The sequence below is a fragment of the Mytilus californianus genome, unplaced genomic scaffold (genome assembly GCF_021869535.1).
Source record: "Mytilus californianus isolate M0D057914Y unplaced genomic scaffold, xbMytCali1.0.p SCAF_7, whole genome shotgun sequence".
Lineage (NCBI taxonomy): Eukaryota > Metazoa > Mollusca > Bivalvia > Mytilida > Mytilidae > Mytilus > Mytilus californianus.
In genome coordinates, this window is record NW_026262723.1 from 110,849,976 (window position 1) to 110,877,127 (window position 27,152).

Sequence of the window (27,152 nt, forward strand, 5' to 3'; positions counted from 1 at the left end):
CAAAAATTCCGGGAACCAGAACCTAATATGTTAAATTTTTCAGCACAAGCCGGAATAAGGTATATGTTTGATATGAAATGACTCACTTTATTTAAACATTATTATTCAAACAAAATAGCACTGAATGCTTGAAATTACAGAATTTAACATAAGCAATGGGGCATTTATTCCTTTTATAATTTTTGCTGTAATTCATCGTTGTTTCTATAGTTTTCATATTGTCTTTGTTCTTTTTATAATGCATGCCCCTTTTCGTCGTTGTCATACAAATGTGATGAAGTAATGGCAGTAGCAGCTTTCGTGCGAGCAGAAATAAGTATCAAACTATTACTTTAAACAACACTATTTGGTGTCTTTTAAAGATAATATTTTACTATTTGAACTTTGAATTCCTTACCCAAACATAGTGTCTACTTCTTCGGTAATTCTTGTGAAAGTTGTTTGCATTAAATGTGAACCATTCAACACACTTGTTAAAAGAGACATATTAGTAGCGGATGGTGCACTGAAGAATATTCTAAACAAAGAATGGTTAAACGAGTTCCGTAGTATTAATGATATCTGTAAAAAAAATATGTTATCAATTAATATGCCATATCGTTCTCGTCAAAAGTATACACATTTAGATGTAAAAGACTTTATTGGGTTAAAAAATAGAAATAGGATCAATTTTTTTTTTATTTCAGAGATTTTAAAAAATATTTGAAAAAACACATAGCTAGATATAAGAAATCAGAAAGCTAAATTCAAAGGTTTTATTAAACTCTAGGTATTTTTTTTTAATCAGATCATCATCATAATGTAGTTGTTCTAAATATTTACTTCAAATCGACGTTCAAAACGTTGTACATTGTATTTATTTTATTCTATCAGTGTAACTATCAACTAAATATTGCATATAGCGTGCAAGCTTTTTACAGACCCGATTTGCCATGTTATGGAACTGATTTTTTATGTTACTAAATTCAAATTTGAGTTGTCAAAAGCTAGAAATGTTAAATGAAAAAAAAATCAAAGTAAAGATAATACTTGGGGAAAACAACTTAATGCATCAGTTACAGTAAATATTTATTTAAGCTAACCTTTGACCCCTATGTATACTTACTTTAAATGGAACTGTTCTGTTGAGTTTCCATTCCTCTAACAAATATTTATTCCGGTAAATATCGTCACTGGTGTACTCTGAGTTTTCCTCCCACAATTCCTGTAATTTGTCGCCATTTGAAGTTTTCGAGAGCAGCAATGGCTGTCTGATGGTAGCATCTTCAATATTTTAATTATAGCTATTGCAAATATCCTTAGTTTTTGCTCTTTCAGTAGAGGGATTTAACACTATAAGACTTGTAAAATCTCACACATTAAGAATTATCAAATATCACAACTATTCCATACCGTTTTTTAGTATTATCAGATTAACGTCTGACCATTCTCTATCATGCATACGGCAAGTCTAATAATTGTGACTTTAAAAAAAATCAAAGTTAAAGTGTACTCAAAATTTGAAGAAAAAAAGCAAGACAATTCTTAATGTTTAAGTTTTTTTAAATAAAGAATCCGACTCACCAACTGAGATTATGAACAGACAAAAGACAAATAGCCTTACGCCTGACTCCATTCTATATTACATGTAAGTCAACGAGTGGACTTCTTCGAGACTATGTATTAGAACATTCTGATTATTTGCATAAATTGTCATGAAGCAATTCGCATATTAATGGAACTTCCTTACTTTTGATATTATATTATTTCACTTAAGATGTGCAATTAATCTTTCTGATTTAAGCTTTTATAAATATTTAATTATTCATAAGACAGCCTATATAGCAATTAAAGTCATGGTTATAGTCAAAATTATCTCCCCATAACGCCACCTAATTGTTTCAATGATCGTAAAAATGGAAGCCATTGTAAAGTAATGCGCTGTCAATTTAGCTCTCAATAACCTTATAGGACAATTGCATTCTATAAGAAAAATGTATCTACTAGCTATTTAGCATAATTTTAAGTTATTTTTAAGCCTTTAGTCAACTTAAAATTATTGTCTGACCGTTTGTCAGGAGGGAATTTTTCGTAACTTATTCTGATCAAATATTCTTGGAAGGACAGACTTAAAAAATTCAGATGCTGAAGATTAATTGTCCTTGATAACACACACAAAAAAAGATTTTTTCACGAAGATATGCATGAAAAAGATCCACAAGTAAAGTCTGTCGTCAAATACTTATAGTGAAATTTTGTTATTCCCACACACCTTCTCTTTCATTTTTAGTACTGTATTAAAGTGATAAATGTTATTATATCAACCTGTAGCCTGAATATATAATCAAAGAGCTGAAAGCTCTGAGGAAAAATGACGCCACTGTCTCTAATATTGTGATATTTTTTATGCAAGTCTTGATTTTCACATACCGTAATTAGTTTAACATTCCAACATGTCTCTTAAGCATATAATTGATATTCGTATATGTGTGTGTTATGTGAAGATGACAACTGGCTGTTTTTTTAGTACAAATGTATAGGTCAAGACTACCTGAATGATCTACAGTATCCAATGACTACTGGCTGTTTTTTTCTATAAATAAATAGGTCAAGACTACCAGAATGATCTACAATATCCAATGACTACTGGCTGTTCTTTTGTACTAATAAATAGGTCAAGACTATTTGAATGATCTACAATATCCAATGACTACTGGCTGTTCTTTTGTACATATAAATAAAGACTACCTGAATGATCTAAAGTATTCTAAGTAATGTGATTTTTGTCTTACAATTACATTTTTCTAAATCAAGAATATAGACTACTAGCATCCTTTTCAAACCAAATGATTATGAAGAGCCTGTTGTTATCAAGCTCTTATACCCCACATACTCATTAAATAAGTTACTAGTGACCTAGTTATTTCTGTTACTTGAAGCAAACTATATTTCTGTAGATTTAGACAATAGTATAATATTGTTTTACTAGTTTTATTTCACCTTGAAGATTAGACAAATAGGGATACTCCTTTGATTTTTTATTTCATGTCAGTCAGGTCGCTTTATATGAAACTTGAAACCACTTCTCTGCCATATTGTTATTTCATAACAACTCTGCCCTTGACCATGTTGACCCATGTAATTGATATTCATTCTTTAACCATATATCATAGTCAGTTAGTTTTTGATTTTGCACTCCCACACCACCTTTCAGGCCAAATGTCTGTCTCTATTTAAGTTAATGACATTGAACAATCATGGTATTAAACACAATTTCAATAGTGATAATGCTGTTCTAGTAGGTCACCATATATTCAACTTGGGTAGCATTCCAGTTATTGAAATTTGTGTCAGATTAGAACAATGATCTAGACCTTTAGGAATGGATCTTACAATTTAATATGGAGCCATAGTATGGGACCCCTACACGGTAACAAAAAAAAACAAGCTTGAAAGGATACAACGTCAAGCGGCAAAATCTATCACCAGAAATTACAAGTCAAGAGAGGATGGACGGGATACGTCTCTAAAATGCTTGCCTAACTGGAACTACAACAAGATCTCCAGACAAGACGAACAAGGAGTTGAAGCCAGAAGTTAATATTTATGTAAAAAGTAGTTGAGGGGCTGATTCCCGCTATTGAACCATACTGTCATTCTATAATATTATTGCGCAAGTATTTCTGTATTGTCCTTGTTATTGGTCCATGTCTTGGTGTATTGGTCTGAGGCGAAGCCGAAGGCCAATACTGCTGGCCGAGGACCAACAATAAGGCCAATACAGAAATACATGTAATAGTATCTTTATTAATTAACTGCAGTGTTACAATATTTTTTTATTTCATTTCACAAGAGATAAACATTTTTACCTTGAAGTGGAACTATCCAAATCTCAGTTTCTTTTTATAAGATGCAATATCTAATGATTTGGTGCCGTTTCCATGCATCTTCAGCCTTTTCTCATCTGATGAATTTTTCTACCCTTTCCAGTCACTATAAAGTGTTACAACTTTAATTTAGACACAACACATAAATAGTAATTGGAAAGGTACTGCCATTGCATGTGTAATGCAAATATATTTAAAAAAAAAATAATGTAAGAGTTGAAATTGATACAACTATTCATAAGCCAATTGACCAAAGAACGAAGATTTGCGCAATTACAGAATGCATATGCCTGGTTCGGGTTTAAAAATAAAAGACCGTTTACAAAACATGAGAAGCGAAAGTAAACAGTAAAAATCGATTTGTACCATCGACATGATGAAATTATGAGGTCGTCAAGAAATGAACTTTGTGATAATTTACTCGTTCCCCAAACCTGAAATAATTCCATTGTCTACTTTCAAAATGCTTTTCAAATGAATGGGACCGTCTTTAACATAACATATATGCCATACTGAACGTTTCAGCTTGTTTATGGTGAGTAAATAAAAACTGCGTCGTACAAACAACTGTTTACTTTCATTTTGAGTTTTATCGTGACTTACGATCTAAAAACTAGAGACGTTCCGAAATCCTGTTTTGGCCGGATCAGAACTCGGCCAATACGGAAAAAAAATCTGTATTGGCCGAGTTGACATCTTATATTGCATATGCAGTTTTCATCATATTAAGTACAATAACAGTGTAGTTAATTAATAATGATACAGTTACAGACTCTGCTGCTATAACTTTGTAAACAAAGATTCATACGCACCGCGTGGGTATAACCGTATTACTAATTTCCGATTATTAAAATCTTCGTAAATCTGGATAAAGACCAGTTTCTATCCAATGAATATCAAAATGATTCCGATTATTACTTTTTTAATGATTGTAAAGTTGAAATGGCATGAAAGGCTGACATTATTTAGGAGAACTATTTTGTCTAGCGATTGCTGATCATTGGAGGGTAAAAAGTCCAACACCATAACAAAACGGATCTATTTATCATGTATACATACCGATTGTTCACGATTGTAAGACATGTGTATAAAAGTCAAAGCTCGAATAAATATTAAATATATAACAAAGGAATAGCTCCAAATACCATTTAATAACAAAAAACATATGGACAGTTCAAGATATCTTTTTGGTAAATAAAATAACGTATGTAAACTGGTTCCCGTCCGACTACAACACTTTGTTCGAGTGTAGCGAAATACAATCAGATTCCAGTCAGTATGTTAAATAGTAAATATGAAACCGAGTGCGGTAGGCGGAGGCATAATCAACTTCCGTTAGTTCTGGTCAATGGTATCGGAAACATGCCGCTGATAGCGTCATTTTCCAAAAATTATAAAATCTGAAGCAAGATAATGTATCAAATATTTTTCTTTATACGTTTTCAAGACAAAATAGTCAACTAAAACATACCTGAACATAAACAGAAGAACTCGACTTTCTCTTTTCGATGAAATTATTGACCATTTTTAGGATTATTTTTCATAAAAAAACTGTCGCCGGATGGAGACATGCAATTTAATACTTTTAAAAGATAAATTTTTTACCTTTCTGTGGAATTTTTTGGGTGGAATTTATGCTTATGCACAAAGAAGATCCACATGTATTTGCACCTACCATAATCGACTGTTTTGTGAAAATTTGTCTTGAATTTAAAAGTAAACAAATATCTCGAAGCTCCATACTATAATTTAAGTAAAAACACGTATACAAGATGCATAAAATCCTAAATTATGCACCCACATTTAACTTTTAAAGCCCATGGAAACAGATGAAAACAATTCAATAATACCAACTTGGCATTTTTTACCTTCTGTAATAAGAGTTCCATTTCTTTTGTTTAATTTCAACCGGATATGAGCCTGAGATAGATAATACATGTTTATGTAAATGCTCTTTTGTTCCGACGTTGGAAAGTTCCGGGCGGAAAGAACTAACTAGCCGAAAAGTTCCGGAGGAACTTATTAACTAGTTACTTTGTTCTTCCTCTTGTTTAAAAGTTCCACCGGAACAAAGTGACTAGTTTAAAAGTTCCAACGGAACATATCAACTAGTTAGAAAGTTCCTTTTTGCCAAATTAGTCAAAACCGGAACTAACAAACTAGCCCAAAAGTTCCAACGGAACTTATCAACCAGGCAGAAAGTTCCATTTGGAGAATTGATGCAAAGTAAAAGCGCAACATATTATATTTGAACCTTTCAAAGGGAAACCAAGATACTGATTACAAAAGTCAAAAGGAACTTATCAACTAGCCACAAAGTTCCTCTTTGGCAAATAAGTCAAAACCGGAACTAACAAACTAGCCCAAAAGTTCCAACGGAACTTATCAACCAGTCACAAAGTTCCATTTGGAGAATTGATGCAAAGAACCACATGAGGAGGGGGGTATTCTTCCCTCTCTTGAGGGTACTATGAATACTAAATTTGCATGATAATGCAACTTATTCCGTTTTATGTGAGCTATGAAATACAACTTAAATTTTGCATATTTGTCCCCAAAGAAACCCCTTTCAGTGCGTTGGGTATTCTTGTAAATTATTGATTTGCTCTTATATATACTGATACTCATTCTTCCCCCTCTTTCTGCAAAAAGGACGAAATATGATATATTCGGAACGATGTAACTAGTTGTTCTGTTCCGCCAGAACTATTCAACTAGCTACATTGTTCTGGGACTTTTCAACTAGCTACTTTTTTCCGGAACTTTTCGACTGCACTCGGAATAAAACAACTAGTTGGAAAGTTCCATCGGAACGAAATAACTAGTTGAAAAGTTCCGCCAGAACAAAGTAACTGACGGAACATAGTGGCTGTTACATTTACACCAAAAGTGAGGGCATTTAGAAAATATATTAAAGTCATGTGATATTTTATCAATTTTTTTTAAAAAGTTGAATATTTTGTATGGGCGTGTTTTTCAAAAAATGTCCACTTTCTCTGTCCAGGGCTTAAACTGTGATAAAATCATTTTAAATAAAAATGTCCAGATTTGAAAGTTTATTCAAATTTTCAAAATTTCATACAATTTACCAATCTTTTTTTTTGTGCCTTTTTCAATGTTTTGTCATACAGCTACATCTGAACATTACAAAAAGTATTGGCTAGTCCTATTGGTAGGGTACTTGTACTCCGGCTTCCTCCACCAACACAAACTGGCTGTCATTATACAGCAAAGTGTGCTGAATGGGGTGTTACACACCAACAGTCAGTCCTTCTACACCAATATTCCTTTTTTTAAATCTAAATGTCGTTTAAAATCTTTTACATAACAGGGCTTTCTTCTGTATATATATGAAGGACATACGCAGCTATCAGTTTCTTTCTCAGGTCGATAAAATTCATAATTTTGATGACGATTATGTATCGTTATTTAAGGGACGACCATTTGATATTCTTTGGGAGAGTGCGGGAGATTTTGAGAAATAAGTATTTTGGTCTGGTAGTAACTGAAGAAAAAATCCTTGCACAAGACATGATGAATGCCGATCTGAAAAAGAATATTGTGCAAGTCAAATCAAAAGGTAGAAAGAGTGGTTTGGCATTATCATTTCCTTTATTTCTATCTTGTATACCTCTTCCCAATACGTTTTGACATTGCACAGGGCCATGTTTTTCTTCTACTGTTGATGATGCAATTGTGATTTACATTTAATATTCTGGTCACAAATACATTAATCGATGCCGTTGTCTGTCAATAAAAGATTGGTTTTTTTTTCAACTAGCTATCTGCTTTAACTCGATCACTCTTTAAGACTCATCCTTCTTATCTCTTTTTTATCTTTTGATAATTGTGTCCTTTCTAAATCAAAATAATGATATTATTTGATATATTTGTGAACTTTTTGATGTCATAACACTATTGAGTTTTATCAAAAAAATTGACTTAAAGATATAAAAATAAGAATGTGTGGTATGATTGCCAATGAGACAACTCTCCACCAGGGACAAATAACATAGAAGTCAACAACTATAGGTTACCGTACGGCCTTCAATAATAAGCAAAACCCATACCGCACAATAAGCTATAAAAAGCCCTGAAATGACAAATGCAAAACAATTCAAACGAGAAAACTAACGGCCTGGCCTGATTTGCGTACAAAACAATAAATATAAAACAAATATGATATACAGAAACAAACGACAACCACTGAATTACAGGCTCCTGACTTCATCTTCGCTAGCCAAGGGTTACGATCAGTCCCATCCTCTACTGGATCGTAACCCTTGGCTAGCGAAGATGACTGACTTGGGACAGGCACATTTTTGTTGTTATATATTTTGAATTGTCCCATTGTTTTAACAGCAGTTGTGTTAACCTTTCCTTATGTTGCGAGCCTATTGTCATTAATTTAAAAGAACGTACGATTTCCGGTTGACTATATATAATGTTCTTTTTGAACAACTATCCACAGGGAAGAGATGAGTGTCATGCAATAAATAGCGAGACAGCAACAAAGCGAAAAACAAACCAGAAAAACTTCACGGTGGTCACATGGTCTTCAACAGCAGACTTCTCGGTAGTCACATGGTCTTCAACAGCAGACTTCTCGGTGGTCACATGGTCTTCAACAATAGACAGGAACGGTGTCCACACAATATAGAAAGTTTAACTTGGCGACTTTTACATGTGTAGATAATCACTTTAACGAACTTTAGTCTTGTGTTGGCATTTGTCACTTTGCTGATCATATTTGTATACGAATCAAGGGGGGACGATAACGAAGAGGTTCAAAACACTAAATTTAAGATTCAAATAAGAATAAGATTAAGTCAGATTTAGTTGTAACGTTTTATATAGTGTTCAAAATAATACTGTATATAATCACGCACGATAACAACTGTTAAAAAACCTAGTACCAATCATATGAGCAAAATTCTTAACAATTGAGCATTTAGTGTTAGATAGATAACACTTTTACACAACAACAAAACAATTCTGATCATCTCTAAAAGCAATTTACTAAAACCACTAGAATTCGGTAGGTTAACATTGTGACTACCTGCAGGGAGATCTGTCTGTTGAACGGGTAAAATGTTTTATGCAGTAAGAAATCATTATCAAAAAGCGGATTTTAACGAAATAGTATCATTTATTCTATTATTAAAATGTATGTAGTAAAGTTACTAGCAACGAATGTAATGTATCAAAAATTTCATGTCACGATCTGCATTCGGAAACACCATTTTTCGTATTTCTAATTTTCTAAAACTGCACACATAGTAAATAGCTGACTTACTTGAATGGCATTACAATTCTAACTTCTTGCTACAGATGTTATTACTCTTTTAAAAACATTTTTGGTTAAAATTATTTCAACGAAATGTCTTTTAACGGACTTGTGTTCCTGTTACCTTTTTTCAATGGGATCAATAGATTCGTGTCTAAAAAAACTAAATAACGAGCTTGAGGGCAGTCTGTAGCCCAGAAATTAGCTAGTTTGTATCTAGGATGAAAGAATTCTATATAGACTCAGGAACTGTTTCTCTGTGTGGGAGAGTAACAGATAACCCTTAATATTGCACTGGTATGTTTCCTTGAAATAATTACTGATCAAGTATTTGATTTTGTATGCAGTTGTTTTAAATCCGAACTTTTTTCTTCCTCATCAACCATCTTTATGATTTATTTAACACATATATTAAACAATAAAGTAAAGCTACAAAAACAAGTGAAATACTGACGAACTGAAAGACTATGGTTTGAAATCTACAGGTATCTTAGATACTTATTTAGTACAAAGTACAACAAAGAACAACTATAATATGAAGCACTGGTGCAAGAATTGAGGCATTGGGTTTCTATATAATACTGGTGCGGCTTTGAAGATCTTGTGAACTATTGCACTGAACGTTTCTCTTCACGGACTTTTATACCTGGAAGGAAATAATGGCATTATTAGAATTAAAACCGAAAAAGAAATAACGTGACAAATTAAAATTACTTTTAACTCTTGATGTGTAGCATTTCTGTTAGGTAACTAGGCAACAAATTCACCTATGTATAACAAGACAACGACAGTGTATAACCTTAAATCAATTTGATTGGTTGATCTGACGTTTCCCTTATAATAGACTTGAGTGAAAATTTCCACTACTTTCACAAACACACAACCATTAACAAATATTCGTGTATATCTTTCAGTTATTTACTTTACGTCTTTATATAAATTGATGAATATAAACATAAATGTGTTTACCTTCTATATCCACAACTGATCATTGAGTACTGGTGTTAGTATCTGATGTCTCTGGCTCTGAAATAGATACAAAGAAACATAAATCTTACTCAGCATGTTCTCGCTTTTAATAATGATGTTAGAAATTCAATGATGACTGTATTTAAAAACTCATAAAATGAATTATTTTCTTCTAAGAAATTTGTTTTAAGTCGGAATCTTGTTTTAACAAAAAGTTTATCCAACTCTAGAAATGTTTATTTTCTGAACATAATGTGTACATTATACTTAAAAGGTTTTAAGTAAAAAAAATCTAAATTTGAATATTTTTTAACATATACTTCAAATAATACTTACCTTATTCTGTAAAACACAATTACTAAGACTAACATTTATTACAATGTGTATCATAACATTTATTACTATGTGTATCATCAAATTTGGAAGTTCATCCAACTACCCATTGATTTAATTGGGGTTTTTTTTTCTCAGTGTGGTGAAGTATTTGCTTTACTCTAATTTCAATTTAAATAAAGGACAGTCTTTATTTTTGTGTTGTTGGAATTGTTTATGAATATAAGAATACATGTACAATTCTGTTTTTATTGTAATTGGAGGTTGTTGTCTCAAGTATTGACTTGCACCCACATCTCTTTTCAATAATATGTAACTGTTTTGTGGAAACAATATTTTTCAAATAATTGTCAGAGATATTAAATGTTGACATCTACGGGATTTGTGATGATATGCTGCAGTAACAAGAAATATTATTACCGAAACTTGAAGGAAAAGGTTTTTTCAAGTATTGAAAAAGATTTAAAAATCAACTTATCATACGCCATGTTTGATTTCAAAATGTATTTCCAAATGATATGATTTCAAAACGTTTTTATTAAAGATCAAAATGTTATTTACTCAAATTATGTAATTCCTTTCAACACACAAAACCAACATTAGCTAATGTTATAAAGCGATTCACACTTGTTTTATAAGCATTTAAATGCGATAGTTTATTTATCCTACAATACAAGCACAAAACTTATTACCCTATATTTTGTGAAAGTGGTCATTTCTATTCAGACTGTAACATTGGGTATTTAAAAAAGTAATTGCTTTTGTAATCTAAACAATGCAATTGAAACTGAATTGAAACGTAAGTAGAACCATTAAATTCCCGCGATAGAACTTGATTTAAACTTTTAACATCAATAGAAAAAATAACAGTTTTTGGAGAACTGACCACTTACAACTAATATATATATATTCTAATTTGAATCGTTCTACAAAATGTCCATTATCCAACTGCAAGGGAGAACGTCCACAAAGGTGTGTTATTTAGTCATAAAGATTGTAAGGTTCTTTTAATAAAAGTTTTGTCAGAAAAGAGCTTAGAAATTTGCAAAATTTGTTAATTCAAACATATTGCCAATATTGTCCGCAACAAATAGTCGCCATAGAAGTTTATATAAAAATTATATAAAAATGACACGAGTGTTATGACTCGTTTTTATCACAAGGATTTAATGAGAGTACAGCTAATATAAGGACAAACTTATTTAATATAAGTCCTCGGTGAATATAACCACATGGATTTTTAATGTCATTTATGACTCAAAACAGACTACGTGAACAAACTCCTTTACATCTGAGAACTTCAAAACAAATCCAAGACCCTAATACAAATAGCTATAAATACCATAGAGTCTAAGAACTAACAGTCCAGTGGAAAGTAGTTTAAGATGTCTATATCTATACATAGAAAAAAATTAAACTTTGCTTTTATTTAAAATTATAATCTGTTTCATAAGTTTGGCATTAAACCTTTTCTTCCTTCTGTTTTGGTTCGTTCAATAAATAAAACTTCATTGCACATCTGACTTCTAGAAAAGTATTTAAAGTAAATGAACTGAATAAAAAACAATACTTTACAATTTGCTGTGAGATATGTAGACTAAGAATTCTATACTAGGATTTCTCTTTCATTAATATGTGAGTTTTGAGGTGAGTTTACTTCAAGAAATCCTCGCCTAAACTATTATTGAGGTAGAGCTATAACAGCAGAGCCATTCACACCAATTTAGCACTACAACTAAAGCCCCATGCCACACGATGTGGTACCTTCTTGATAATGTGAACGCTTGTAATAGTTATGTTGTGAATAAAAATTGGTTGCTCTTGACGCTGATGGTATTCGTGTGGAATAAGTATTGGTTGTGTGCATGGCTGTTGGTGTGGTATAAAAGCTGGTTATTCGTGTTGCCGACGGGGTACGTCTGTATCTCCTTGCAGACCAATAACTACCTGTGTTATGCTGTTCTGTTGTTTTTGGTCTATAGACGTTCATTATTAAAGCAGCATCGGTTGATTCAGGAATCTCATCTTTTGGACCTGGAAACCTAAATGTAAAATTGTTCCGTTGTTTAAAAAAAAGGCTGGCATACTACGACTCAATAATAGATGTATAAAATGGTGTTTATGACTATTTTAAGAGAAATTTCTAGAAATTAAAATGTTCCCTAGAGAAAATTTATAGTTCATAAAAAAAACAACCTTGTACATGTCTTTGGATTAAATGCGTTTTTACTGCGAGTAGATTGATGGTGGATGTTTGTTTAACGTTCAGTGGCAAATTTATTAATTGCATATTCAGGACGAGAACATGTTAATGTAATTTTAATGTTAACCCTGCTTTGTACTAGACCGACTCGCTGAATCGCATTTTTAAGACGCTAGTTCACAAGGTAACAGTCCACAAATGAACATGTCACCTTACCCGGACATATTATTCTGAATCCGAGCCGACCAGTCATTGCTTTCACTCCTTAATGCCGCATGCTTAGCGGAAAAGCAGCAAATAGATATAGGAAGATGTGGTATGAGTGCCAATGAGACCAACTCTCCATCCAAGTTACAATTTATAAAAGTAAACCATTATAGGTCAAGGTACGGCCTTCAACACGGAGCATTGGCTCACACCAAACAGCAAGCTATAAAGGGCAGGCCATAATCTTGCCGGCGAAATGACGATTTAAGTCGCCAAAGAATTTTGAAAATCGCTAAATCTCGCCGGCCGACTGACTTCATAGCGAAGTCAAATCGCTATCAAAATCGGTAAAAGGGAGACAACTTGTGATTGACAAGTCTCACAGGTAAAAAAAATGGTTAACTGGCCACCCGCTGATTGATACTTCGACACACGTGTAGATAAGATTGAAACAACAGCAGGGGTCCAGTTAAAAAAAATGGCGGCTGACAAGGAAACTCGAGATTTTCGAAACGACCCAGGACTAATACTGTCAACGATCAAATTAAATAAATACAACGGCGACTTTGAACATCCTCGGATATAACTTTCAAAACTGTTCAAACGGAAAACTGACCGTCTGTTTAAGTTATCATATTACGATAATTTTCATCTGAGGATGTTGCGTAATCACTCAGCTGATTTGTTTTATTTTTACAACTTACACAAATCGATCAATTTTACTATTCGGTAGGTAAAAGGTTGGAATTAACGGTAGATTTATTATATTGATTGAATAAAAATTGAAATATAAAAGGTAGAAAGACTGCTGATGGATAATGTGATGGCAAACGTACGACACTCGACCAGGTTATGATCAGCAGTGGATTGTTTCTGACGACCATTTCGTTGATATGGATGATATTTTTAAAAAATGATAGTAATTAGCCCTTTGTCGGATCATTAATATGCGATTGAAAAATATTTTCATTTATAGACTTACAATCTTTAACGATAATCTCAATTTACAACTAACATAATGTCCTGGACATTCAATAATGTTTTACAAAATAATGACAAGTGGTGATATAAATTAAATTCCCAGTCATGTGCAATTCAACAGGAAAACTGGGAGTTATATTTTTTCTGGAATTTTAAAAATAAATTGAGGCAGATGCACATGAATTTAATGCATCATAATCATGATATTATTACTAGGCTACTCCCTCATGTCCCAATCAACAAATTTTATTTTATAGAACACAATGGTATCAATAAATAAATAAATAACAACTATATATTGTCTAAACCTTTTTATTAAGAACTTTCTATATATACATTGTGTACAATAACATATGAAAAAACTGCAAGTATATCTTTTATTGAATATAAAACAATTTCCTTAGTGATAAGCACGAAAACACGATGCAACCGAAACGGTAATGGAATCTCACTTCTCCAAGAAATTTACCACTTCTCCCTTCTCTCTCTTGGAAGGAGAAGTCACTTCTCCCTCTTCAAAATCCTAGATTAGGCCCTGATAAAGGGCCCCAAAAAATTACTAGTGTAAAACCATTCAAACGGAAAACCCCAATTTTAAAGTCTTTTGTATGAGCTGGTCAGTGTTCGAATCCATGATCTCCCGCATCCGATGCGAGCACGCTACCACGATACCACCGAAGCGGTTATCAATATTATGAAACTAACTTGGAACGTGCACACAGATATGAACATGGTTGTGGTCAGTAAGATACACTTTAGTTATGTTATAAATCTTAACATATCTATACAAAAAGAACAGATACAAAGAGTAGTAAATTAGATATTTATTTCAAACTAAAAACTTGTTTTTCTAAAGAAATGTATCTATCTTTAAACAATTTTCAATTGAGAAGTGCCATATGTAAAATCAGAATCAGTGCCCATGATCTCAAAATAGAAAGAGACAGGTATAAAACTTTATATATAGAAAGAGACCAAAGGCTTTGTAAGAAATGCACTCTAAATCTGGTTGAAGATGAACAACATTTTATTACAAGTTGTCCAGCATACAAAGATGATAGGGAGATATTTTTCAAGGAGATAAACAGTATTGGTCCTTATTTTTCATATCTCTCAAATGAGGCAAAATTTTTTTGGTTATTTACTAATGAAAATTTTTCTGTACTTAAATATTTAGAGAACTAGATGTTAGACGAAATGTAAATTAATGTATGTAATAACAATGATAATTGTAATGATTTTATGGTTCTGGTCATGCCTGGAATTAAATGTGTGTGATTTATATAGAATGGAGATAATAACATGCCTGAACTTTTTAATGTTTCATTTCAATGTATAAAAAAAAATATTTTTCTGTTACAAATCATGATGTATTGATTTATGTGTACATGTCATGCTGCCCATCAAGGGCCCTTGATTGGAATAATAAATATTCTTATTCTTATTCTTATCTATATTTGACTCATGAATTGTATGTGCACATCTATCTTAAAAGTGATTTTTATTGATTTTGCTTTGTGTCAATAACACTGAAAACCTACCATGCATTTTGGTATAGATGTGAGTGTCGGTCTTCACAGGCTTGCCGAAATTCTCCGAGCTGCAAAATAAATATATTTTATTGCAAATTATAATTTTGAAAACATGAAACTCTGAGTTATACTTGGCAGTACGACTACAAGAACCAGATGTTATCATTGTGTATTAGCTAGCTATATCACTGGCAAAGATTTATTGTTGTTTATGTCCATTGGCAAATTCACGGAAGACGGCTTATAATCTAGCGGACTATGTCTCCCGTTTGGGGACAAAATAGTTACAAATTTCCTAAATCGCAACAACCTTAGTGCCTATATTTAGAAATACTTCCCCTAATTGTGCGGGTAAAACATTCATATAAAATTGACGTTGTTGATTATATGGAAACAAGACAGATTTAGATTCAAAATATAAATGCCTTGAATGAAATATTTTTGTAAGTTACAATTGGAGCCTTCAACTGGAGACAACTATCCACCAGATTTAAAATGAAGTGGTAGTAAAATGTATGTTTACCATTATCTGTTTCCCTGTTCGAGACACTTTCCAGTCGGTGCTTTTAGGTATTCCCCAGCCAACTTCACCAACTTTACTAGTTCTGGGTCTGTGGAAAGGTGTACCAGTTGCAGGTCTCCATAGGTAATCAGTCTCACTTGTTCCTTCTCTGGACATGGTCCCTATACCGACCTGTCTGTGCTCCTGCTCGACAGTCATCAAGTGATCTTTAGTAGCATCAGGACCTGAGAATTTATGTTAAACTGGTTCATTTATATCTAAAATACGTCTTAATATCATGGCAACGTTGAATATTACTGTAACGTAGAAGATATTTGTGTAGACACGAAGAAGTTAGAAGACAAGGTAATGGTAAGTCTTGATTATTTTTCCTATACTGATTTTCACCATTTATTAAACAATCATTATAAATTTCCCAAAGGCATAAAGCAAAGGACCAAATTTCGTGGACAGAGGTAGTGCCAGTTTTTCCTCATTTCATTTCAAAAAGTTTTCCGATCATTACTAACCAATTTCAATGCACAGAATCACATCTTTATAACTACGTTTGTGGACTCAGCTTTATGCACGCCGTCTATGCGTTTACTTTTGGTTTCAAACAATATCATGAAATATTTTTGAGCATGTAACCAAGGTAAAAAAAAACAGCTTAAAGCTAATTTCAATCTGCAATTCCGTTAGACTGTCAACTTAACTGTATTTATTACAAACAAGAGTGCAAACGCTGAAATGTCTCGCCTTCTTTACTAACCATTGATATTATGTTGATAGTCCTAAATGAAAGCTTTACTACAACTATTACATAAACTTAACATGATCCAAGAAAATGAAGTCAAGGTCATATAAACCAAACGAGAAATACATGTACACCTTACAATCATTCAATACACTAAATATAGTTGACCTATTGCATATAGTTTCTAAGAAACAGACTTAACCAAGAAAACTAAACATTGACCAATGAATCGTGAAAATGAGGTCAAGGTCAGATGAACCATGCCAGGCAGACATGAACAGCTTACAATCCTTCCATACAACAAATATAGTTGACCTATTGCTGATAGTTTAAGAAAAACAGACCGAAACACATAAACTTAACACTGAGCAATGAACCGTGAAAATGAGGTCAAGGTCAAATAAAACCTGCGAGACTGACATGTACATCATAAAATATTTCCATACACCAAATATAGTTGACTTATTGCATATAGTATTAGAAAAAAGACCAAAACTTAAAAACTTAACTTTGACCACTGAACCATGAAAATGAGGTCAAAGTCAGATGACACCTGCCAGTTGGACATGTACACCTTACAATCATTCCATACACCAAATATAGTAGACCTATTGCATAAAGTATAAGAAAAACAGACCAAAACACAAAAACTTAACTATAACCACTGAACCATGAAAATGAGGTCAAGGTCAGATGACACCTGCCAGTTGGACATGTACACCTTACAATCCTTCTATACACCAATTATACTAGACCTACTGCTTATAGTATCTGAGATATGGACTTGACCACCAAAACTTAACCTTGTTCACTGATCCATGAAATGAGGTCGAGGTCAAGTGAAAACTGTCTGACGGGCATGAGGACATTGCAAGGTACGCACATATCAACTATAGTTATCCTATTACTCATAACAAGAGAGAAATTAACATTACAAAAAATCTCAACTTTTTTTTCAAGTAGTCACTGAACCATGAAAATGAGGTCAAGGACAATGGACATGTGACAGACGGAAACTTAAAAAGTATGAAGCATCCAGGTCTTCCACCTTCTAAAATATAAAGCTTTTAAGAAGTTAGATAACGCCGCCGCCGCCGCCGCCGGATCACTATCCCTATGTCGAGCTTTCTGCGACAAAAGTCGCAGGCTCGACAAATAATGAGAGATTATTACTTTTACATATATATAACCGGAGAAAAGTGACGTTTAGGAACTTTTTACAACAATTCGAATTTATAGCTTGCTGTTCGGTGTGAGGCAAGACTCCGTGTTGAAGGCCGTACTTTGACCTATAAGGGCTTACTTTTACAAATTGTGACTTGGATGGAGAGTTGTCTCATTGGCACTCATACCACATCTTTTTATATCTACAAACCATGTCTTATAAACTGAATAGTTTGCACCCGTATTTACAATGTAAAATGTATATGAGTAAACCAGACAAACTCGTGAATTGTATAATAATTGTAAGGGATCAAGTCGTCAATAGGCATACATGCATATATACGGGACACACTCGTTGTGACCATGTGAAATTGATGGTTTCAAAACTGACGAAATCCCGATTTTTATCGGATAGAAACGCTTTATCAAAAACCATTCCAACGAAAGGACCATAAGTCAGCCAATACAAATCACGTTCATGATTTTTTAAAATCCACACACTGGTTTAACCCAACGACATTCTAATGTGATTTTTTCAAATTTAGGAACCTTGACTGCTTTTGTTTAATTCCATTTTTGTCCTTTCCATGGTAAATACTTGGTGTGATTTTTTGTTGTTGTTGAGATGCCATTCACTTAAGTCACATATCTACTTTTATTCATATCAACAACCTAATTTCTAGACATGATGATTTTGACGTTTTTTGTGAAGAGTGTCTTCATATGAACCTTCGCATTTCTTTGTTTTTTGGTTTGTTTTTTTTTTCTTTTTTGGAAAAAGGGGGGGGGGTCGTTTGCTATACTCTACATGTGTGAAAGATTTCAAATTATGAACATGTATGGGTAGTAAGCAATTTGTTACAAACGGAAAAAATCAATGAAGTCTCGGTGGGTATATTTAATATTTATAAGCACTTAATAGATTATTTATTACACGGCAATAAAACTGATAAACAAAGTACAACTGAAATAACAAAATTAAATCCAAGTAGTCTCCACACAGAATTGATTTTGTCTAGGCCTTTACAGTATCCATTACAAGGAAATTGTCACTTTATTTTTCTAATATTTAAAATAATATTATGCTTTAATAATATCATTTCAGATCAAGTTAAGGTTTCATTTCAACCACATATGGTAATTATGAGATTAAAGTGAGGATAGTGGCATCACTGGAATCAATTTAGATTTGTATTTACATTCAATTGAAAGAAATTGCTTCTAAATTTTACTGTCACAGAACAACTTACTGTTTCTTTATCTACACGTCTCGTATTATTTGTTCAGTATAAAATAAGAGATAATTTTTAAGTATAATAACTACTATAGAAAAAGTTAAACATTTGATCCTGTTTGAACAGAAAAAATTGTGTTATGTATATATGGACCTTTTGATTCTGAAATAAATATTAATATTATTCTAAGTTAAAATAATTTCATAGATAACGTTAGCTACTTTCGACCTCGCTGGTACCTCTGACACAGAGAAATGTTGATCAATGTTCATTTATTTTTTTTTTACTCAAATTCTTCAATGCCCAATGATAATATATTTAAATATTGACACAGAACTAGAATCTATTATTATTATTTTAATTTAGCATATTTTTTCTCAGACATTTAAAATAAATAAAAAATCAGTAAAGTTATATCTCATTTGAAATTCTAATGATGTCCAACCTGTAAATAGCATTCTTCCCTTCCATGGTTCATTGGTGTCAATAACATTGTATAGATCTTGTTCGGTCGGCATCTTTGATGATATAAATGTCACCAGTCGTGTATCAACCACGTTGATCTTCAGCTGATAAATCCACTTGACAACGTGACGCCCAGACGGTTTCTAAGGAAGTAAGGTTTGTTCGAGGCTATACGTAAACATCCGGTTGGATACCAACACGCAGAACGTTTTGTTGATAGATAATATTTTTTAATTTGAATTTAATTAACTTACAGTCGAAAATCAAAAGGTAACGTATTGCACTATAAAGATGAAATGAACACATTTAATTGATATAGATTAATCTCTTCAAACAGTGTACTATAATCTTAATTTCTTATAATCTACAGTAAAAGTAGATATTGACATGATGTTTTGACAAATTGTGTCAGACACGTGGTTTTTTTTAACAGTTAATGAAAGGACATCCTCTTGATAAAAGCATACAGAGTCGAATAAAGAAAAGATATGTAGATATGCATGTATGCTTCTTCTTCTTCTTCTTCGTATTTCCTTCCAATTAGGAACACCAAGTAGAAACGGAGTTGTTTTCACTTGTATAAGGGATCTCCATGACCTGTTTTATGATGGCAGTGTTAAAATATCTTCCGCCACCGTCCAATGATCCCCACCATTGTTAAATTATCTTCTGCCATCGTCAAATGATACCTGCAAATGTCAAAATTTGTTTTCGTTGATCTAGCCGCCATTTTTGTTAGCAATCATAATCAATTAACCCTTAAGCTTTTTGTATTATAATCCAAAGGGTCCCCCTGATTACAGTTTTCAAGCCCTGAGGGATATCCGGCTAAAGATCACTAATCACTTGTACAGGTAGATCGACACACCTGACAGGAGATCACTTGATCCAGATAGATGATTGATTGCATTATTTAATTACGTTTCAGCAAATGCTAATGAAAATTTAGATTAAAAAAATAAATGTTTAATCCAGTAACAAAGAAAAAAGTTTTACATAATACAAGTCGAACACATGCTTTTATTTTGACTTACACAACCAGCATCCCCCTTTTTAAACAAGTACAAAATAAGACGAAAAACTGAACATAATTTCATGCCAAATAACACGAGTACAGCAAGTATCGATAATATTTAATCACTTTACAAGTTTAAAAGTAAATACATGAATATTAACTGCAACTTTATGATTTGAAGAAATTTCGTATTGTAATTTCGAATTCATTTCGTAGTTTACAATCAAATTGATACATCCAGTCTTTCAGTTTTCATACAGAATCGATAGATGTATGTTGCATAGTATATTACTATTGACTAAGGGGGAGCAATGCAGGCTTGGCATTGGAATTGTTACAAATGACAATTAATGAAAATATTTGTTATTCTATAATGAAATAAATATATTAAGCAATATATCATCCTGTTCACCATTCCTTACATGGAAATGAAGGAATGAAATATTTTCGATCACGCCACACTGTAGACGTGGGGTTTTGTCATGGTGAAAGTTCCTCTATCGTTAAATTTTCATCCATGGAGATCCCTGGATGCTAAACATTACCATAATCCTTTTACCTAGGAACAGTATATGATATCTAATGGGATATGAATCTGATAGGCTTTCTTCTTCTTCTCTTTCGTAGTTCCCTCGACCTGTCTAGGAGCACTCGGATGAGACCGATAAATTGTATTAAAAGTATCTGTACATATTATTTTCAGTATAAAATTGATAAAATCCCGAACTTTACGAGACTTCGCGAGATTTATGGATATTTGAAGCGTCTGACTGAAAAACTATCGGAACTGCTCAATGATGTATTATATTTTGACTTTGTCTTTCAAATTAGGTATAATACAAAATGGACTCTACCTATCTGAAGAAGCACTTAGGGAACAGTTTAACAGCATGTTTAGCTGAAGTAGCAGAGAAACGACCAAGGGATCCAGTTGAATATATAGCACAATGGTTATATAAGTATATGGAAAATCAGAATCATGCTGCAGAGGTTAGAGACTTTACTTTTAATTAAATATTATAAATGTTATATAAAAAACAATATTTATGATTGAAATCTGCTGGTTGATTTTGTATTTGCCAAATATTTTAGCATTTTTTTCATTAAAAGGTTACGATAGATACTGGTATGATATAGTACATTTTTTGTCTCCCCTTGACGGAGTCAATAGCGAGACATACATGTAGGTATGCTGTTTCCAGCGGCGGCGTCGTCAACAATGTATTAGTTTGTGATAAGGTCTAGTTCATGGTGAACCACTAGTGATAGGTCAATGATATTTGGTATGCAGTTGTATTAGCATTGGCACATCTCATTACCATGGAGATTATTTGGCCCCGCCCCCTCAGTCAAGGTCTATTGACATTGAAACTTTGCATAGTTTACATGTATTAGTTTGAGATTAGGTCAATTTATGGGGAACCACTAGTGGTAGGTCAATGATATTTGGTATGCAGTTGTATAAGCATTGGCATATCTTATTTCCATGGAGATTATTTGGCTCCGCCCCCTTAGTCATGGTCTATAGACTTTGAAAATTTTCCTAAGTTTACATGTATTAGTTTGTGATTAGGTCAGTTCAAGGGTAACCATTAGTGGCAGGCCAATGTTAATTAGTGTTCAGGTGTATAAGCATTAGCACATCTCATTTCCATGGAGAATATTTGGCCCCGCCTCCTCAGTCATGGTCTATATACTTTGAAACTTTTGCTTAGTTTACATGTATTAGTTTGTGATTAGTTCAGTTTAAGATGAACTGCTAATGTTAAGTCAATGATATTTGGTATGCAAATTTATTGGCATTTGCAAGTATCGTTTCCATGGAGATTATATAGCCCCACCCCTGATCATGGTTCATTGACTTTGAAACTTTTACATAGTTTACAAGTTAATGTTTGTGTTTAGGTTTGTTTAAAGGGAACGACTTATAATAAGTCAATGGTATTTGGTATGCATTTGTATTAGCATTGGCACATCTCTTTCCATGGAGATTGTTTACCCATGTACCTTCAGTCATGGTTCATCGACTTTGAATATTTGCATAACTTACATGTTAAAGTATTGCTATTTTAATTTCAACATTTGCATTATCAAAATTACAAAAAGGCAAGACATATCTCTGTGATAACAGTTTATTGTATCTTAGGACAAAAAAATACATACACCCTTTGTGAACCTATTCTTCTATCTGATTACTGCATGACATTATTTTCTCTGACATCTGGGTTATTAAATTAAGATGAATCTAGACAATATCAAAATATACAATACAAATATATACATAATCAATGTAGACTTTAAAAAGGTGAACAAAATGTTTTAATGTTTTTTTAATTTCCGTTCACAATGTATTTTCTATCTTATTGTAAAACCTATTAAACAAACAACAGAGGTTGAAGAATTATGTACAAATGTATCGTGTATCTTTATTGGTTAAGGATTTCTAACTTGAACAACAAGTGGTCTCGGTTTTCAACTGCATTAACAGTATAGATCTAAATATTGGCGGGGTACAAAGGAAGGTAAACATTTTTTACCAGTAGTGACTAGGTGTTATGCAGATATCAATTGTAAGTTGTGTTTTTTTTTTCACCAAGAAGCCCGCCATCAGGTGTGGGATTTTCTCGCTGTGTTGAAGACCCATTGGTGGCCTTCGGCTGTTTTCTTCTCCTTGGTCGGGTTGTTGTCTCTTTGACACATTCCCCATTTCCATTCTCAATTTTATACTTTTTTGTTATTATTATTAATATTTGGTAATTGGTGGTATATGTGTTGAAACTAAACTGTATTTCATCAACATTTAAAATGCTTATGACATGTTATCCTTTCAATAATTATAGAAAGTGAGGGAACTAGAACAATTAGAAGAAGAAAAGAAGAACTTTGTCAAAGATGAGGAACTGAAAGAAAAAAGGAAGTTGGAAGCAGAACAGATTGCCAAAGAAGATGAAGAGAGAAGACAGGTATATACATGTACATGTAGACAGTCGTATTGTAACATGTTATATGTGTATAATTATATAATTATTCTTGAGTCAGGCCTGTACTGTATTCAGTCTGTTTGTTTAGAAGGAAGGGAATACTGTTGTTTTGTGAAGTCATATTTGAACAAAAATATTCTTTCATCTTTTGTGGTTAAAGGAGCATTATCTACAATTTTGACAATATAAGTTGAAATAAATAAACTTCTTGGCTTCAAGTATTTACAAGAAAGAACTATTGAATAATTATTCATTATTTGCAGTCAGTTTGGTTTAGTTTTGTAAATATAACCCCAAAAAATTTTGCTGATACATTATTGACTTGCAAGACATTTAATCAACCTCATTTAGATCCATATGCATGCAACCTGTGATTTGACTTAATTCGCCTGTGCTCAGCAAGTTCAGTTATTGAAAAGAATTTCATGTGATAGAGTGAAACTAAGACCAATTTAGTTGACTGTTTTGACATGCAAAAAAGAAAATTAACAGTTGCTTTAGACTGACAGAAAATAAGATCTTGTCATATAGTATTGCTGCTTGTCCATTTGTGCATTTATGGTGACTTCTAGATACCATTGCGGTGAACTTGTGGTGTTTGATTGTTGTCTGACATTTTATCCCATGTATTTCCTCTACTTATAGAATTTACAGTAGATACCATCACTACATTACAAGAAAAAAAACACAAAACAGAACAAAAAGAAAATGGGGTTTTGGGGGTTGGGGTCATTAAGTAGATTGTAATTACAATACTACAAAAACAAAAAATAAGAAAGGAGAAATTGGGGTTAAGGGGCGAGGGGGGGGGGGGTCATTTATGTAAGAAGAGTGTAATTACAATAATTGTTCATGGAGTTACCTATCCAGAAGAGCCAGTTGAGGGAAAATAACAACTCAGGGAAGGAAAGAAATACAGGTGAAATTTGCCAGTAATCTTGCTACCTGTACAACCCTATAATTCCTCCTAGTTCCTTTCATTATCATGTCATACACATCTTTTAGATGATTTAATGTTTTAAGTAGCATACAAACTGACTGTATAAAAGGCTTTATCGATTTGATGAATAGGAATAAAGAATAATATCACAGCTTATATGTTGTGCCCATGAGCTTATATTTTTACATCTGAATTGTATGTACATTGTATTTACATAACATTGTCTATCCTTAGGCTGATGCAGAGAGGGCATTGAAAGAGAGTTCATCAACAAAACTTCCCCCTGTTTTGGAGGCAAATGAACCTGCTGAAGACATGTCAAAGGTGACAGAGGAAACATCAGAACAGAAAACTGATGAAACAGAGAAAAAAGAGGAGGAGGAAGAGAAAAAGGTCAGTTTTCTGATATTTTTGTGAAAATGATTTAGACTTGTGTAAATGTTGATGTGTTTATCAGTAAAATTAGTATAAGATGTGCACTATTGGTAATTTTTTATGCTGGATTAATTCAGAACATTTGATACATCTGTTTATTAACAAATGCTAGTTTTCCTGATGAAAGTCTATGGTTCTTTCAGGGTATTCCAGCTTCCTCCACCAATAAAGTCTGGCTGCTGCAATACAGCTCAGCATACTTAAAGTGGCATTTATCACCAACAATCAATCAATCATGTAATCTCCTTATGCAGTGCCATAATCTAATCTCATTATGGTGTATCATCTTTCATTCTTCATTATGAATTTAATTTTATTATTACCAGGAAGAAGAACCAGAAAGTAAAGAAGAAGACAAGGAAGAAACAGAAGAGAAAGAAGGAGACCAGGAAGATTAATATCAGGATAATACTCTCTATCACTTTGTATCAACATTCTAAACATAGAAGAATTGTCAAATATCTTTTTGTCTTCCTACTACGAGACAAGTAAAAACTAAAAAGTAGACGTCTTTTTACACAAATATCCATAAAATTTTCCATTATGTTTAGCAATTTATTGCAGATTTTGCAGAAGTTTTTTTATTTTTTAAAGCACATAATAGGAACCAAACTTACTTGTTAGTTGGCCCTACTTATTTTGTTTGTCATTAAAACATTATGTATAGGCTTTGATGATAGGGTCAAAGTAATCAAATATGAAGTTCATCTTAAACTGCACAATAGCCCTTATTGAAAATGTAGCCACTTTTTTACATGAGATTAATTGATATGAATGAATTTATGTTTGATTATGGTCAGAATGCTTAATTATTACAATATATTGATTTTTTTTTAAATTCTAACTAAATGTTATTTGTCCATTTGCCTTATTTTGAACATGTACTGTTTATGGGTGTAATTTATCAACCAGATTAAATTATCAGTATTATAGGTATTGTTCAATCAAAATATTTGGGAACTGTACATTTTATTCTAAGTCAAAATGGTGCTGATTTATTTTACTAAAGCATAACTAACAATGACAAATTAATTAGTGCCATTACATATAGTAACACAGTCCCTGTCTTATGTGGACTCATTGAAACAATGTTCCAATACTTATACAATGTCCAGCTTGTATGAGCTTTTAAGTATTTCATGAATTATCACTGCATTGTTAGGGTATTTAATATCATAGTCCCTACATGTAGCAGACTTCTCTTAACCACATGATAGCTAAGACTAGGATGTAAGTTCATAATTGATAACATGAGTTCAGTAAACACAAAATTTTGGGAAACAGCATGTAATTAATATATTTTGAAGTATTATTTATGCAGTACAGATAACCCTTTTCTTGGTAAAGCAAAACTTTCAAAATGAAAAAAAACATTAATGTAACTACTGTGCAATATCATTCATTTGGTAACCTTCTACAATGATTATTAAGTTACCATACAATAAGTGATACAGTGGAGGCCATATTAGGACAGGGACATCAGTGTTGGTATAATTACACCACATCTTGCCTTTATTTATTTTGTATTATTTTCTCTTGAATGTTGCTGGTCATTATTTAATCAAACAATGCTTGTACAATCCTAAAACAGCATTCCTTATTTTTGATGTGATAAAAATATTTATAATTTGTTTATATAATTTATTTATTGTGAAATTTACAAAATAAATATTATGATTTTCTTTTGTCTACTCTATTTGTTATGTTTTTAACATGTTACAATTGGGAGAAAAAAATATCTAGCATACTTTGAAAAAGAGAGGAGACAGATACCAAAGGGACATTCAAACTCATAATTGAAAACAAACTGACAATGCCATGGCGAAAACGAAAAACGACCAAAAGACAATAGTACACAAAACACAGCAAAGAAAACTAATGACTGAGCCACACGAACCCCACCAAAAAACCATGGTGATTCCTGGTGCAAAGCTTGTTTAGATGCTTGAATCGAATTTTGATTTCTCAGATAACAAGTTTACAAGAGGTTTACATAAAGATACATACATTATGCTTATTTTTGAATAAAACTTAAATTGGATAATCATGTGCACTGTAAACTGTTCGATGAAGATTGATTAATTCCGGTCTTCCAGTTTTGCCAAAAAAGCAAAAAATAAATCCTGTTTATCTGTAATGTTCACTTATTGAAGGGAACTCTTCTGTTGTCCTATATATTAAAGGTTGTATTATTTGATTCCATGTTTTTTAAAGAGTTCTGACCCTTTATTACTTTTTAAACAAAATTGAATATGAATCTTTTAAAGAATTTGTCCCTTA

The 27,152-nt window shown here is 32.5% G+C and overlaps 2 protein-coding genes across 2 annotated transcripts; one reads left to right on the plus strand and one right to left on the minus strand.

Moving 5' to 3' along the window:
- Positions 1 to 8,700: 8,700 nt before the first annotated feature.
- LOC127710047 (uncharacterized protein C4orf45 homolog) lies at positions 8,701 to 19,645 on the minus strand. The gene is made up of 6 exons (XM_052215773.1): positions 19,482 to 19,645; positions 15,902 to 16,125; positions 15,388 to 15,446; positions 12,403 to 12,497; positions 10,123 to 10,179; positions 8,701 to 9,799 (listed from the first exon to the last, which is right to left on the minus strand). The coding sequence occupies exons 1-5, from the start codon at positions 19,552 to 19,554 to the stop codon at positions 10,142 to 10,144; spliced, it is 489 nt and encodes a 162-aa protein (XP_052071733.1). The 5' UTR covers positions 19,555 to 19,645; the 3' UTR covers positions 8,701 to 9,799; positions 10,123 to 10,141.
- Positions 19,640 to 26,554, plus strand: LOC127710046 (uncharacterized). The gene is made up of 5 exons (XM_052215772.1): positions 19,640 to 19,771; positions 21,348 to 21,506; positions 23,357 to 23,479; positions 24,672 to 24,830; positions 25,199 to 26,554. Exons 2-5 carry the CDS (start codon positions 21,360 to 21,362, stop codon positions 25,268 to 25,270), a joined length of 501 nt encoding a protein of 166 aa, XP_052071732.1. The 5' UTR covers positions 19,640 to 19,771; positions 21,348 to 21,359; the 3' UTR covers positions 25,271 to 26,554.
- Positions 26,555 to 27,152: the final 598 nt, after the last annotated feature.